Below are 16,923 nucleotides of genomic sequence, written 5' to 3'. Positions count from 1 at the left end.
GCTAAGGGGAGAGGGTGGGGGAATATCAGATCATTTTTTGGTGGAAGGTAAGTTGAGAGTGGAGGATAGGTGGAGAAAGAGGAAAGGGACAAAAGGTAGGGAGGTGCTTAGAGTGAACTCTAAATGAAAAGGAAAAGGAGAAGGAGTACAAGAAGAAGCTGAAGGAGGAGTGGGAGGGCATGAAGGATAGAGCGGAGCTAGGTGTGGAGGAGGAATGGGAATGGTTCAAGGAGGGAGTCACAAAGTGTGCAAGGATGGTCTGTGGAACAAGAAGGACGGGAGGAAATAGAAGAAAGGGTAGTGAATGGTGGGATGAGGAAACAAATAAGGTTGTAGAAGAGAAGAAGCAAGCTTTCACAGATTGGTTACAAAATAGGACGAGGGAGTCATACGAGAGGTACAAAGAAAAGAAAAGAGAAGTAAAGAAAAAGGTAAAGGAGGCAAAGAGGAAAGCAGATGTGAACTGGGGTAAGAGTATGACAGAAAATTTTGAAAATAATAAAAAGATGTTTTGGAAAGATATTACGAGAGGAAGAGGAGGCGAATCAAGTAGAGAAGAAAAGGTAAAAGGTGCAGATGGAGAGATGATAATGGAAGAGAAGGCAGTGAGAGGAAGATGGGCAGAATATTTTAGGGAGTTGCTAAATGTGAAGGAGGATAGGGAGGGAAAGATAGCTGCAGTGGGAAATGCTAAGAAAATGACCATGATGAGTGAGAAAAATGAGGAGAAATAAGGAAGGATGAAGTGAAGGCAGTTGTTAAGATGATGAAAGCAGGTAAGGCACCTGGTCTGGATGGATGCCATGCAGAATGTTTAAAAAAAGGAGGTACAGTGATGGTGGACTGGCTGGTGAGGTTATCTAATGTTTGCTGGAGAGAGGGTAGAGTGCCGGAGGACTGGAGGAGTGCCTGTATAGTTCCACTTTACAAGGGAAAAGGGGACAAGTGTGAATGTAGTAGTTTCAGAGGGATTAGCTTGTTAAGTGTAGTTGGGAAGGCTTATAGGAGGATCTTGATTGAGAGGATTAGGAGAGAAACAGAGGGAGTAATTGGTGAGGAACAGTGTGGTTTTAGGACGGGTAGAGGTTGTGTAGATCAGATCTTTGTGGTAAGACAAATATGTGAGAAAGCTATAGGAAAGGGGAAGGATGTTTTTTGGGCTTTTATGGATCTGGAAAAGGCTTATGATAGGGTAGACAGAAAGGCACTGTGGGAGGTTATGCAGATATATGGGATAGGAGGAAAGTTTCTAGGAGCTGTCAAGAGTTTTTATGAGAGTAGTAGAGCTTGTGTCAGGATTAGAAATGGAGAGAGTGAGTGGTTTGAGGTAAAGGTGGGACTTCGTCAAGGATGCGTTATGTCGCCCTGGCTGTTCAACTTATACATGGATGGGGTAGTGCGAGAGGTAAATGCAAGGGTAGTGGGTCAGGGATTGGAGATGGTTAAAGAAAATGGAGAAAAGTGGGAGGTGAGCCAGCTGTTGTTTGCAGACGACACTGCGCTTGTGGCAGGATCGGAGGGATTGAGGAAGTTGGCGACAGAGTTTGGGAGAGTATGTGATAGAAGAAAGCTAAAGATAAATGTGGGTAAAAGTAAGGTGATGAGATGTACAAGAGGTGAAAGTGGCAGTAGACTGGAAGTGAGCATTAACCCCTTCCATACGGTGCCGCCTACGTAGGCAGCATGGGGAGCAAGTAGATATGCGAGGCTGCCATATCGGCGTCTTGATTATATTTATTGTAGTTGTCCCTGCGTAACTGACATACTCTCTAAACTGGCTTCATCACATTTTCTATGGTTATCAAAATTCACGGGTGAAAGAGAATGATCGATAGAAGCGGTGACTATTTTTTATGATGCGAGCATTATTACGCAACATCGTCCGTCTGGCAGCTAATGCTGCCTGTGAGATTTTGGCCCGGAGTGAAGCGGTTAAGGGACAGCGACTGGAGGAAGTGGATAGTTTTAGATACTTGGGTGCAAATGTGGCAGGAAAAGGTGGAGTGAAGGTGGAGGTAGAATGTAGATTGTGAGAAGCGAGTAAATGCCTTGGTGGATTGAAGAGTGTAATGAGGAATAGACATTTGGGAATGGATGCGAAGAGGAGACTGTATGAAGGAGTGATTGTGCCAACAGCACTGTATGGGGCAGAAACATGGAACATAAGAGAGGAAGAGAGAAGGCGTTTGAATGTATTTGAGATGAGGTGTCTGAGAAGTATGATGGGGGTTACTAGGCTAGATAGAATGAGAAATGAGGTGAGGAGGAGAACGGGGGTGGAAAGGGAGTTGGGAGATAGGGTTGATGAAAGAGTATTAGGATGGTTTGGACACATGGAAAGAATGAGTGAAGAAAGACTAGTAAAAGAGGTATGGAAGGCAGATGTGGAGGGAGTGAACATGAGGGGATGTCCTAGGATGAGGTGGATGGATGGGGTGAAGGGGGCTTTGGGGAAGAGGGGAATGTCTGTTGAGGAAGGACAGGAGAGGACACAAGACAGGGGTGAATGGAGAATGGTTGTATATGGATGTTGTGATGCATGAGGTGGAATGGGCGGGGGATGGGGGGTGAGGTAGTATGTGTGAGCAAAATCTGACGCAGCCTGAAGGGATTTCTCCCCATCTTCTTTTATGCATGGGGGGGACAGAGAGGGGGGGTCGCCAATTTAATGAAGTGGCCTTGCTGTGGATGTGCTGTGTCTTGCGACACTGCTTCTGACCCAGGGCAGTGGACAAGGTGCAGGGATGACCCATCATCCGGGAGGTGCTACATAAGAGGGAGGGTGGAGGGGTGTGGTGTGTATTCAGGGATGGAATGAATGGGAATGATTTTATGCCTTTTTCTTTTTGGCTACCTCCCTTGTAAGGGGGAAAAAGCCTTGGTATATGTATGTATGTACTGTTCATATTTATATAAATGACTTGAACAATGAGATCATTCATGTTAGTAAATTTGCACACACCACTAAAATAGGATGCCATATTAGGTCTGGGGAAAACACCGGAATACTGCAGGAAGATCTTAACAAAATGTTTGCATGGTCAGTGAAATGGCAAATGAACTTTGATTTTTCAAAGTGCAGTGTGTTAAATGTAGTTTTATACAACCCAGAAAACAGGTATCGCTTAGAAAACTGAATGTGAAAGACTTGGGGGTGCTAGTGAATCCTAACCTTAAATCCAGAAACAGTGCATTAGCACCAGGAACAGAGCTAACAAGGCATTAGGATTTATTGCTAAGACTGCTGTGAGCTTGGTGGTCTGTCTTGAAGAGCTTGTTATGTGATCTTGATGTGAATGTGTTCCTGTGGATAGGACTGCAGTGGTTGACTGAACAGATTTGAGATAGAAAGCTCCTGCTGTATTTTTAAAAATGGGCTGGTTGTGTTTGTGTGATATAAGGTGGGTGAATAAGGCTGAGGGCTCTTGTATGGAACTGTTCCTATAATTTCTAAAATATGAAAAATTGCTACAAAGCATAATCATGAGAGTTCTTTTAATCTACAGGAATTCCTCTGATGATAGGGGGATAAGAATGCCACCACTGTGTACTGACAGTGGATTTCCAGGCTTACTGTCACAGAAATTTGAGACAACATTTATATCAGTTAGCTTACTAGAATTATCTGGATTTCCCTCAGAAACTACTGTAGTTTTCCACTTCAATATTTGGGGCTTATCTATATCTTATTTTCTAAAAAAAATTCTTACATCCCTTTCGTCTTAACCCTTTTGGTCTTGGGTCCTGCTTGGTGAGTACCACCTAGCCATAGCAAACTATCAAATATATCATTATGTTAAAAAGATAAGAGGGAGGGAAAAGGGTGGAGGGAAGTGGGGTGGGATAGGGATGGAATGGGTGGGAGTGGTTTTTATGCCTTTGTTTTTTGGCTACCTCCCTTGTAAGGGAGAAAAAGCCTTGGTATATGTATGTATATATATTTTTTGGCTACCTCCTTTGTAAGGGGGAAAAAAGCCTTTGTTATATGTATGTATGGTACATATATCTATACATCAAGGACTTTCTTTCCCTTTACAAGGGAGAAGTCATGTCAAAAGACAAGTACCCACTCCCACCCATTCCACTCCCATCCACCACGCTTTCCTCCCTCTCATTACAAGGATAATGAGTCTTCCTTATATCATGCCCATTGCCCTAGGTCAGAAGCAATGCAGCAAGACATAGCACATCCACAGCAATGAAGATTCACTTAATCAGTGAACTTGACTCCCCATCACCTCATGCAGAAAAAAGAGAAGACGGGGAGAAATCTTTTCATGCTGCATCAAAATATTAATATATAACCACTCCCTACCCCTTCCCTTCCTTGCATCACAGTACCATCCATACACAGCCATTCTCAACTAACCTCTATCTCCTGCCTTCTCCCTTCCCTGCTTAACAGACACTTCCCTCTTGCTCAATAACCCTGTCCCCCCATCCATCCAGTCCCATCATATCTACTACTTAATCAACATACCCACTGAAAGATTGCAACTTCTGCATGCATTCTCAAATATGTTTTTATCTAATAGTTATACACTTCGATGGAACAAGAGGGAAAAGTGGGTGAGCAGTGTGTTGCTTCATAAACCAATCCAACAAATACATCAATTTCAAGTCACATGCCAGTGTAGGCCATGTCTTCAAACTCCCTTTCTGAAAGTGTCCAAGCCATAAGCATAAGGAAAAATGGTTAAGTATTGTGGCTATCTATATCTATATACCAAGGGCTTCATTCCCCTTATCAGGGAGGTAGCCAGTCTAGGCATGCACCCACTCCCACCCATTCCACTTCCATCTCATCTTAAGTGTTATGTACATACATATACCAAAGGCTTTTTCCCCCTTACAAGGGAGGTAGCCAAAAAGAAAAAGGCATAAAAACCATTCCCACCCACTCCATCCCTAATATGCTCCACTCTCCTCCACCCTCCCTCTTATCTTGGCACCTCCTGGATGACAGGTCATCCCTGTATTTTGTCCACTGCCCTGGGTCAAGACACAGCACATCCACAGCAAGGCTGCCTCATTAAATCGGCGACCCCCCTCTCCGTCCTCCCATGCAGAAAAGGAGAAAGATGGGGAGAAATCCCTTCGGGCGGTGTCAAATTTTTCTCACACATACTACCTCACCCACCATCCCCACCCATTCCACCTCATGCATCACATCATCATCCATATACAACCATTCTCCATTCACCCGTCTTCTGTCCTCTCCCGTCCTTCCTCAACATACATTCCCCTCTTCCCCAAAGCCCCCTTCACCCCATCCATCCATCTCATCCTAGGTCACCTCCTGTTCACTCCCTCCACATCTGCCTTCCATACCTCTTTTACTAGTCTTTCTTCACTCATTCTTTCCATGTGTCCAAACCATCCTAATACTCTTTCATCCACCCTATCTCCCAACTCCCTTACCACCCCTGTTCTCCTCCTCACCTCCTCATTCCTCACTCTATCCAGCCTAGTTAACCCCATCATACTTCTCAGACACCTCATCTCAAACACATTCAAACTCCTTCTCTCTTCCTCTCTTATATTCCATGTTTCTGCGCCATACAGTGCTGTTGGCACAATTACTCCTTCATACAATCTCCTCTTAGCATCCATTCCCAAATGCCTATTCCTCATTACACTTTTTAAACCACCAAGGCATATTCTACATTCTACCTCCACCTCCACCCTTTCCTGCCACATTCGCACCCAAGTATCTAAAACTATCCACTTCCTCCAGTCGCTCTTCCTTAATACTCACTTCCAGTATGCTGCCACTTTCACCCCTTGTACATCTCATCACCTTACTTTTACCCACATTTATCTTCAACTTTCTTCTTTCACACACTCTCCCAAACTGTTACCAACTTTCTCAATCCCTCCTCTGATCCTGCTACAAGTGCAGTGTCATCTGCAAACAACAGCTGGCTCACCTCCCACTTTCCTCCATTTTCTTCAAACATCTCCAATCCCTGACCCACCACCCTTGCATTTACCTTTTGCACCACCCCATCCATGTATAAGTTGAACAGCCAGGGCGACATAATGCATCCCTGACGGAGTCCCACCTTTACCTCTAACCACTCACTCTCTCCATTTCTAATCCTGACATGCTCTACTACTCTCGTAAAAACTCTTAAGTGTTATGTAGGTTCCATAAACAATACCTAACATACATCCTTCCCATGGGTAATCATGAAAGAATGAAAGTGTGAGTGTGTGAGCGTGAGTGTGAGTGTGTGAGCGTGAGTGTGTGTGTGAGAGAGAGAGAGAGAGAGAGAGAGAGAGAGAGAGAGAGAGAGAGAGAGAGAGAGGAGAGAGAGAGAGAGAGAGAGAGAGTGAGAGAGAGAGAGAGAGAGAGAGAGAGAGAGAGAGAGAGAGAGAGAGAGAGAGAGAGAGAGAGAGAGAGAGAGAGAGAGAGAGAGAGAGAGAGAGAGAGAGAGAGAGAGAGAGAGAGAGAGAGAGAGAGAGAGAGAGAGAGAGAGGGAGGGAGGGGGGATATATGTCAAGTCTCCTTCTAGTCTGCACAAATTAAAGCAGCAAAAAGTTGTTTAGAGATTGGCAGTTTAGATAGAACACCTTACAAATATATCTTGGGTGTAAATGTATAAAATTTCCTCATTTATGAAAGTGAAGTGAAAAGGGGAGTTATTGAAGATTAAGACTGACCTATTTCTACCCAAAGCAGATGTGTCTCCCAGGTTAAGGGAAACTAATAAATTTTACATCAGGTGAACTAGTAGGAAGAATGATAGAATAACATGTGGAGATACTGATGCAACTATCACATGTGAAACCGTGGTGGGCAAAACCCGCAAAAGTCCTTCTGAAAGAAACTAATGGATGGGAAGTTGAATCTAAAATCTAAAGGAAAAAAGTCCGTATATGAAGAAAAAAGGGGAAAAAAAAAGTGCTAATAGCATGGTGTGAAATGCAGGTAGCGGAAAAATAAAATAAAATGCACTGTGGTAAATAATGTACAGTACAAGGAGGCAGTGGTCAATGAAATGTCCAAGACCAATTTTCAAACATGTATTGTAAATGATAAAGGAATATGTACCCAGCATCTGGCAGACAGCACATACAGTGCTAGCATACCAGGGAATGGGAAATAATATATGCATAGCAACTACAGGGGTACAAGCCTATCAACCCTTAAACTGCGCTTTTTTTTTCAAGGAGTTGTGCCACACAATCGCAATAAAGAGGTTCAAAATCTGTTTGGTTTTTCAAGTACTTTAAGACATGAACTACACAAATGATAAAATGTTCACACTGAAAATACATGTACTTACTGTCCTCTCGTAGTCATTCTGCATTGTTAGCCCATGGTCAGCTCCATACTCCAGCTCTGCTAACCCATTCGTCTTGCCCTCCGCGATAACTCCGCCACCAAATTCTTCAAATTTCTGTTGGCATTCCTTATCACTGTCACTACCTAATATATCATAGTTGTCAAAAGTTTCCTCCTCGCCACTCAACTTGCCCACATCATCCTGGTTTTTCGAGGGCGGAAGGGTAGCTCATTGCCCCTTGCATGCAATCACCAGCACAAATTGCAAGCACAGTCTCATTGCAATATTGTCTCTTTAATAGCATTCTCATTGCATTACTTTTTTCAAGAACTTATTTGTGTGACTTTTTACAGAGCTTGGGCATCTCCAGTTGTACATATTATGCTACAGGCCAACATTTCAAATCTTTTGAGTAAAGATCTGCACACTCCTCCACCATCTTACCTTGACCTTTTCAAAAGATGAGAGCAGTTTAAGGGTTTAAAGTTAACTGGAAAATGGTATGGGAGAGTAAAAAAGAAAAAGTGACTGTTGCATGCCATAAAGGTATGGGGGTAGTGTTGGTTCAAGCAAATGATGGTGTGTAGCATTGGTGTGTCCCTAAAGGCTGATGATCAAGATTTTATGGAAATGGTTCATATTATATCCATAGCTCTTTTTGATTTAGATACATTAAAATAAATATCTTTATTTCTTATGTGTAACACTGAAAATAATCAACCCTTTCATTAATGAGTGGAGTTACACACAGCTAGTTAATCTATCCCAATGACATTAAGAATTAAACACCACCTAATACAGAGGGATTAATAAATGACTCGCTACATAAGGGCTCACACACAGCTGGAAAAAAATAACCTGGCAGCAGCTAGAATAAAAGGATAAATGTCATCCAGTATGGAACTGGTTCACTCCATCAAAATATTGTTGGAGGGTAGCTTTTGAAAACCATTATATTCTTTAAATGAAAATTATTTAATGGCATAGATGAGTTACCATGATTATTCCATAAATTTTTGCATGGGAAGCAAATGCAATGGTAATAGTGCATGAATGATGGGGTAAAATCTGGCCTGATAGGGGGTTTCAATAAACTGCAGCACCCATCAAGCCTAACACCACCTCTCAGCCAGAACAAAACCTAACTAGTAAATCACCATGTTCATAGGATTACATTGAGCTGGCATAACGGTGATGAACTTGTCCACTATGAGACCAGATGTGGGAAATAATACAATTACTTCAACGTGTCACAAGGGAGCTTAATTTAATGATCACTGAAGACTCAAAACTGTAATGTCAACAACCATATGAATAACAAGTTCCTTTCATTCATTCACTAAATAATCGACATTTTCCTTCTATCTTTCTGAATACTGTCCTACACCTTCCTGATTTCAAATCATTCTTTGTTCACTCAGAAACATCTTTAGCAGCAACATCACAAATTCTTAATCAAATCCTTGGCCTAAATAAACATGTCTATTAAACCTTTGAACAATGAGACATACTTTATAGATTCTGTTCTGGCAAAGGCCTGGGTATTTCAACAAGTTAAAAGGAAACTCCAGCCTGAAGGTCTCAAATGTGACCCCTTTCTGACCAGTCTACCTCTTAGACAAATACTACCGACCTTCCCCAAGTCAATATTAGTACAATGTCACCATGCAAGTGGTACAAGAAAACATGCTACTGCTACTATGAGGTAATACTGACCTAAAGTTTCCAAACTTTTAACCCTTTCACTGAGCTTATGACACACATACATTCTGACTGCTACCAGGAAATTTCAATTGGCTGGGAGAAACCTTGTGCAGCAAGTCTTAATTTCGATTAGCCCTTTCACTGCTATTCACAATTTAAACATTTATTCTGGATACCACAGGCAATTTTATCTAGTTTTAGGCAAAAGGGTTAATTCCCATACTTTTGATTTCATTTGCCTGGCTCTACAAATCATTAAACTACTTAATTTCATTGTACTGTATTTCAAAGGTGCTGTAATTCATCTAATTCAAATTTCACACAGCTATCACTCATGTACTGGCACTAAACAATTACTCATACTACAAGGTAGTTGACATACAACCCTGTACACTGTTGCCATTTTAGAACCTATCAGCTTGCCTTGTATTTAAAGATGTGGGAAATACAAAGTTGATGAAGAGAGATAATATACCCAGTCTGAAGAAATTTTCAGCCCCTTGGAGCTGGAAGTGAACAATAGGGTTTGAAGATTGACAGCATGAAAGTAACACTTTCTGATGTCCTTTTCACAGGACCACCTCATGCAGGTACCCCTCATCAGTCCCTTGTCCGATATGAAGTACAGTGAGACCTCTCATTAACAGACGTTAATTAGCTGTGTCTGCGGTGGTTTTTTTGTGTTTTCGGTGCTGTTGTTTAGTGTGTGCAATCACTATGCCACCCATAAACCACTCCAAACCACCGAAAACACAGCAAAAACACCACAAACACAGCTAATTAACGTCCGTTAATGAGAGGTCTCACTGTATAGAAAACCATAAGCATTTTGTTACCACATCCATCCTGTAGAACAACCTAACACTATAACTTCCTTCCCCATTCTCACCAACACCTATGCATGTATCTCACAACTTACAACCTTAGCCCTATTCCCAATGTGGAGCACTTTTTCTCTCCATGTTCACACATGAAATTCTGAGTTACCAATAATTTTCATTTTACTTTGGTGGTGAGGTAAGTGAGGATGAGAGAGCTTTTTAGAACAATTTAAAGGAATGTGTAGAGACTTTGAAGGAATGATGAATGTGGTGTAGTGTTGGGGATCTAAATGCTCAAGTAGAGAATGGGCGACTGCATAGAGTACTAGGGTTGTATGATGTACTAAGAACAAAAGTGAAGAGAAAATGTTACAGCTGTGTAGCGGAAGAGAAATCATATTAAGTAAACATTGTTTAAAAAGAAAGATGTACATACACACACATGGGCCAGGGTGACTGGTAGGAGGGTAGTAAAGAGATGATGATGGGGAGCATACACCTGGAGGTGCAAATCTGTGGCCAAAGCCTTCACTTTTGCCATATGTACTTGAACTTTTGGAGCAAGTAACAGTCACAGCTGGGAACCAGAGAAAAGTGTGGAATTCAAACACCATCATTAGAGGGTCTCAATGAATTATGTAGTGGTGCTCAAAAGGAAGACTGAATGAATTCTGAATGTGAATGTATTTAGTGGAGAGATTAGCAGAACATCTGATGGAGGTTTTGGAGTGTATGTAAAACAGAGGCAGAAAGGACAGGGAGACACAGGTTCTCAAGGCGGACAAATTGGGAGGAAGAATACCATGAGAAACAGAGGTATGGACCATGTAATGAAATGGACAATAAAGGGGAACCTCATGAAAGTGAGTGGAACCAATACACAAGGAGACAGTGGACGAGAAGATTGGATGTGCAGTGGATTGGTGCCCAATTTAGAATTTTTAAAGTGAAAAGGGTGCTGAGACAAGTGGAGTAGGGTTGAGAGGGTATATCAAGACATGAGCAGAATATATCAACTTGATGAATGTATAGGTTAGGGAGGCTTGGATTGTGGCAGTGGGAGATGCCAAGAGAATATGGGAGAGAAGAATGGTAAGACCCAAGGGGGGATACAAGCAACACTGAGGATAAAAAGCTGAAAAACACTTGGATTGGGTAGTTGTCAAGTGGAATACACAACAAAAAGTATAGCAACAATAGAAGGCTTGACACGTGATGATTTGGTTTAACCACTTCAATACGGGACTTAAATCTCGCGGGCAGCAACCAATGCCAGACGTATGACGTAACGAAATAATATTCGCATCATAAAATATAGTCGCCGCTTATATCGATCGTTCTCTCTTTCACCCGCGAATTTTGAAAACCACAGAGAATGGGATTCAGGTCGCATTTGGGAGAATGTAAAAACACAGGGGCGACTACAATAAATATAATCAAGACGCCGATATGGCAGCGTCGCGAATCCACTTGCTCCTCATGACGCCTACGTGTGCGGCACCGTATGGAAGGGGTTAATGCCGTGAATTCCCCCATCAGGAGGCTAGGACAGTGCCCTTAACAGAGAACTTTACAGTATGAAACCTAATGAACCATTGGGGTATTAAAAAGTGTAATGAGAAATAGACATTTGGGAATAGATGCTAGGGGGAGATTGTATGGAGTGACTGTGCCAACAACACTGTACAGTGCAGAAACATGGAATATAAGAGGAAGAGAGGAGTTTAAATGTGAGATGAGGTGCCGGAGAAGTATGATAGGGGTTACTAGGCTGGATAGAGTAAGAAATGAGGCAGTGAGGAGGAGAATAGAGGGTGGAAAGGGAGTTGGAAGATAAGGTTGATGAAAGAGTATTGGAGTGGTTTGGACACATGGAAAGAATAAGTGAAGAAAGATTAGTAAAAGAGGTGTGGAAGGCAGATGTGTTAGGAGTGAACATGAGGGGGGCAACCTGGGATGAGATGGAAGGATGAGGTAAAAGGGGCTTTGGGAAAGAGGTCTGTTGTGGAAGGATGGGAGAGGACAGAAGATAGGGGGACTGGAGAATGGTTGTGTATGGATGATGCTGTGATGCATGAGGTGGAGTGGGTGGGGGATGGGGGGTGAAGGAGTATGCGTGAGAAATAAATTGATGCAGCCCGAAGGGATTTCTCCCCGTCTTCTTCTTTTCTGCATGAGGGCATGGAAGGGGGGGGGGGGGGTGTCACCAATTTAATGAAGCAGCCTTGCTGTGAATGTGCCAAGCCTTGCAACACTGCTTCTGACCCAGGGCAGTGGGCAAGATGCAAGGATGCCATCCAGGTGTCAAGATAAGAGGGAGGGAAGAGGGTGGAGGGGAGTGGATGTTAGGGATGAAATGGGTGGAGTGGTTTTTATGCCTTTATTTTTTGGCTACCTCCCTCTTTCCCCCTAACAAGGGAGTTAGCCAAAAAAAAACAAAGGCATGAAATCCACTCATTCCATCCCTACATACTTCCCTCTCATTCACCCCACTCCCTCCATCTTATCTCAGCTGCTCCTGGATGACGGGTCATCTCTGCATCTCGCCCACTGCCCTGGGTCAGAAGTAGTGTTGCAAGGCACAGCACATCCACAGCAAAGCTGTTTAATTAAATCAGTGGCCTCCCCTCTCCATCCCCTCACACAGCAATAAGAGAAGAATGGGAAAAATCCCTTCGGGCTGAATCAAATTAATTTTTCACACAATGTCTTACCCCCCCATCCCCAACCCACTCCCTTTCATGCATCACAGCATCATCCATTCTCCATTCATCCCTACCTTCTGTCTTCTCCCATAATTCCTCAACAGACATTCCCCTCTTTCCCAATGGCCCTTTTACTCCATTCATCAATCGCATCCTTGGTGGCCCCCTCATGTTCACTCCTTCTACCTTTTGCCTTACACACCTTTTACTAATCTTTCTTCACTTACTTTTTCCATGTGTCCAAATCATTCTTATACTCTTTCATCAACCCTATCTTCCAACTCCCTTCCCACCCCCATTCTCCTCCTTGTTTCTCAATCCTATCATATTTTTCAGGCACCTCATCTCAAACTCCTCTTTCCTTCCTCTCTATGTTCCATGTTTCTGCATCCATACATAGGCATGATAGTGGGTAACCAAAAAAAAAAAAAAATCTACATTGGCCAGGGGTCTAGGGGCAGAGCCCCCAGTGGGGGTCAGGGGGTCACGGGCCTAGTCTGAATCGCTAGTAAACAAACACATGCAAGCTGTTCTGTTGATGTTGCTATCGATATAATTTAGCCAAAATAAAATATACCCCAGTCATCACCTTGCTATATGTACACGTGTGCACCACACCACGCAATGCTACACAAAATGAATCACTTGCAGGCCAGCACAAAATAAACCGCTTACACACAGGTACAGCCAACATACAAATTGCCCAAAACTTCACATCAACCAAAAATTATTTGACCACAAATTTTTTTTTTTATTAACAGGATCATTTGTTAAAACCAGGAATTAATTACAAAAAATCAAGATCATTGTCAGGAAAAGAAAAATATCGGAATTCCTATTTCAATTAGAGGAATATCATGCTTGCATACAGTGCTGTCGGCACAATCACTCCTTCATTCCTTCATACAATCTCCTCTTAGCATCCATTCCCAAATGTCTATTTCTTATTACATTTTTAAATCCACCAAGGCATTTACTGGCTTCTCTCAATCTACATTCTACCTCCACCTACACTCCCTTTCCCACCACATGCACACCCAAGTATCTAAAACTACTTCCTCCAGTCTCTCTCCCTTAATACTCACTCCTAGTCTGCTGCCACTTTCTCCCCTTATACATCTCATCACCTTACTTTTACACACATTTATCTTCAACATCCTTCTTTTACACACCTTTCCAAACTGTCACTAACTTCCTCAATCCCTCCTCTGATCCTGCCACAAGCAGTCATCAGCAAACAACTGGCTTATCTCCCACTTTTCTCCATTTCCTTTAACCATCTCCAATCCCCAATCCATTACCCTAGCATTGACCTCTCGCATCACCCCATCTGTGTATAAACTGAACAGCCAAGACAACATAACACATCTCTGGCAAAGTCCCACCTTTACCTCAAACCACTCACACTCTTCATTTCTGATTCTACTACTCTTATCAAAACTCTTGACTGTTCTATACAGCTTTCCTCCTATCCAATATATCTGCAACATCTCCCACAGTGCCTTCCTATCTACCCTGTCATAAGCTTTTTCCAAATTCATAAAAGCCAAAAAAACATCTGTACCTTTTCCTAAAGCTTTCTCACATATCTGTCTTACCACAAAAATCTGTCCTAAACCCACACTGTTCCTCACCAATTACTCCCTTTGTTCCTTTCTTAATCCTCTCAATCAAACCCCTCACATAAGCCTTCTCAACTACACTTAAACTGATCCCTCTGGAACTACTACAATCATATTTTGTCCTTTGTAAAATGGAACTATACAGGCACTTTTCCATTTCTTCAGCACTCTCCCCTCTCTTAAACAAACATTAAATAATCTCACCAGCCAGTCCACTATCACTGTACTTCCCTTTTTTTCTTTTTTAGACATTCTGCACGAAACCCATCCAACCCAGGGGTTTACTTGCTCTCATCATCTTAACATCTGCCTTCACATCATCTTTCCTTCTCCTCCATTTTCCTCACTCATCACTCATTTTCTTAGTGCTACCCACTGCAACTACCTTTCCCTCCCTATCCTCTTTCACATTTAGCAACTCCCTAAAATACTCTGCCCATCTTCCTCTTATTGCTGTCTCTTCCATTATCATCTCTCCATCTGCACCTTTTACTTTTTCTTCTCTATTTGATTTGTGTCCTCTTCCTCTCCTAATTTCTTTCCAAAACATCTTTTTATTACTTTCAAATTTTGTCATACTTTTACCCCATTTCACATCTGCTCTCCTCTTTGCCTCCTTTACCTTTTGCTTTACTTCTCTTTTCTTTGTAACTCTATGATTTTCTTGTCCTATTTTGTAACCAATCTGTGAATGCACACTTCTCTTCTACAACCTTCTTCACTTCCTTATCCCACCACTCACTACCCTTCCTTCTATTTCCTCCCATCCTCCTTGTTCCACATACCATCTTTGTACACACTAAGACTCCCTCCTTGAATCATCCCCATTCCTACTCCACTCCTAGTTCTACTCTATCCTTCACTTCCTTCCACTCCTTTCTCAGCTTCTTGTATTCCTCCTTTTTTCTCATTTAAGCAGTTCACTTTAGGCACCTCCCTACCTTCTGTTCTTTTCCTCTTTCTCCATATATCCTCCACTCTCAACTTACCTTCCACCAAAAAATTATCAGACATTTCTCCACCCTCTCCCCTTAGAAAAAGTACATCTTTAACTCTTCTTACTATTCTCCTGGTTACCACTATATAGTCCATTAACTCCCTATCTACCACCCTTCCATCCACCACCCTCTCCCATGTGTACTTATGCTTGAATTTCTTCCTAAACACTGTATTTGCAATCATCAACTCTCTAGACACAGCTCCACCACCAAGTCTCCAATACAATTTTTTCCTGGAACTTCACACTTCCCTAGCATTAAGGTCTCCCAATATCGCTACATTGACATTTCTCCCTAAACTCTCTATGCACTCATAAGTAAAGGGGTATGTATCAGGAATGATGATAGAGGTAGATTGGTTGCAAGTGGGAAGAGTGAGAGGTAATCAGAAACAGCCACTGGACAGGTCTATAGGTCACTAGAGGAAGAAATAGCATTGTCATCTAGTGATGAATAGTGAAAGGCAGTACAGGAAGAGGTACTCAATGTCTTCTGTATGATGAGTGCATCTAAGACAGTATCATTATGTGGCTAGGTTTACTCTAAACTGGTACTGTCTTAGGGCTAGATGGTGTCATGAACTCTAATCTATATATCCAGAGGCTTCTCCCTTATATGGGATGTAGGAAGCCAAAGCATGCACCCAACCTCCACCCAATCAACACCCTTTTGTTTCCCTTCTATCTCACATCCTTGTGGATGAAAGGCCATCTCTGCCCCCCTACCCACTGCCAGGGTCAGAAGCAATACAGCAAGATACAGAATATATATAACAGGGCCTGACAGCCTAAGCTTGCTAATGTGGTTTTTACTTCACCTGAGACTTTTCCTATGTTGGGTTGGGTTGAGTTTGGTGGTCTGTCATGAAGAGCTTATTTCATGATATGGATGTGGATACATTCCATGGTACAGGTGGTTGTGTATGTTTAAGTAATATCACTGGTTTTCAGTGATGTAATGAGATGGAGTAGGGTTAAAAGATCTAGCAAAGAACCGTGTACACATCATTTTCATATATCTTATGGAGAGGATTTTTTTCTGACTACAAGAGTTCAACAGGGACAGTTTTGGTCCATCCTGCTCTAACTCTCTAACTTTATATATTTTGTGAATTGTCTATTAACCCCTTCCATACGGTGCCGCACACGTAGGCGTCATGGGGAGCGAGTGTATTCGCGAGGCTGCCATATCGGCGTCTTGATTATATTTATTGTAGTCGCCCCTCCATAATGACATTCTTTCTAATTCTTTTGTAGTCGCATTTTCTATGGTTATCAAAATTCACGGGTGAAGAGAGAACGATCGATATAAGCGGTGACTATATTTTATGGTGCGAGTATTATTACGACACGTCGTACGGCTGGCATTGGCTGCTGCCACCGAGATCTAAGTCCATGACGCCTACGTGTGCGGCACCGTATGGAAGGGGTTAATGTTTCCAATTGTTGAGAACCAATATGCGGAAGCATGATCATGTGTGGTCCTTATGAATTGTTTATAAGAATGTCTTTTGGGCTGTTATAGATTTGACAAAGGCATATGACAGGGTTGACAGAAAAGCATTCTGGGTTCTGTTGTAGATCTATAGAATTGAAGAAAAGCTGTTGATTGATTGATTTATGGAATTTTTGGCTTGAAGGCCAGAGAGAAAAGCTGTTGAGGGCAGTCAAAAGTTTTTAAGTGAGTAGTAAAGTTTGTTTTAGGATAGGGAATGGAGAGAATGGTTTGAGGTGAAGGCAGAGCTATGCCAGGGTTATGTTATGTCACCATAATTGTTCAAT

At 42.3% G+C, this 16,923-nt stretch overlaps 1 protein-coding gene across 7 annotated transcripts in view; it reads right to left on the bottom strand.

Moving 5' to 3' along the window:
- The window catches only part of LOC143032362 (U2 snRNP-associated SURP motif-containing protein), a 101,770-nt gene that overhangs the window by 38,568 nt on the left and 46,279 nt on the right, over nucleotides 1-16,923 (bottom strand). For 6 of the 7 annotated variants that reach the window (XM_076196987.1, XM_076196988.1, XM_076196989.1 and 3 more), the window contains exon 9: nucleotides 7,293-7,406. The exons of the other annotated variant lie outside the window; for it this stretch is intronic. In XM_076196987.1, coding sequence (XP_076053102.1) covers nucleotides 7,293-7,406 — 114 coding nt within the window. The remainder of the gene's footprint in view (nucleotides 1-7,292; nucleotides 7,407-16,923) is intronic. 7 annotated transcript variants of the gene reach the window in all.

This window comes from Oratosquilla oratoria, chromosome 13 (genome assembly GCF_046742065.1).
Source record: "Oratosquilla oratoria isolate Oo_2021 chromosome 13, ASM4674206v1, whole genome shotgun sequence".
Taxonomy (NCBI): domain Eukaryota; kingdom Metazoa; phylum Arthropoda; class Malacostraca; order Stomatopoda; family Squillidae; genus Oratosquilla; species Oratosquilla oratoria.
This window is presented reverse-complemented; position numbering and strand designations above follow the sequence as displayed.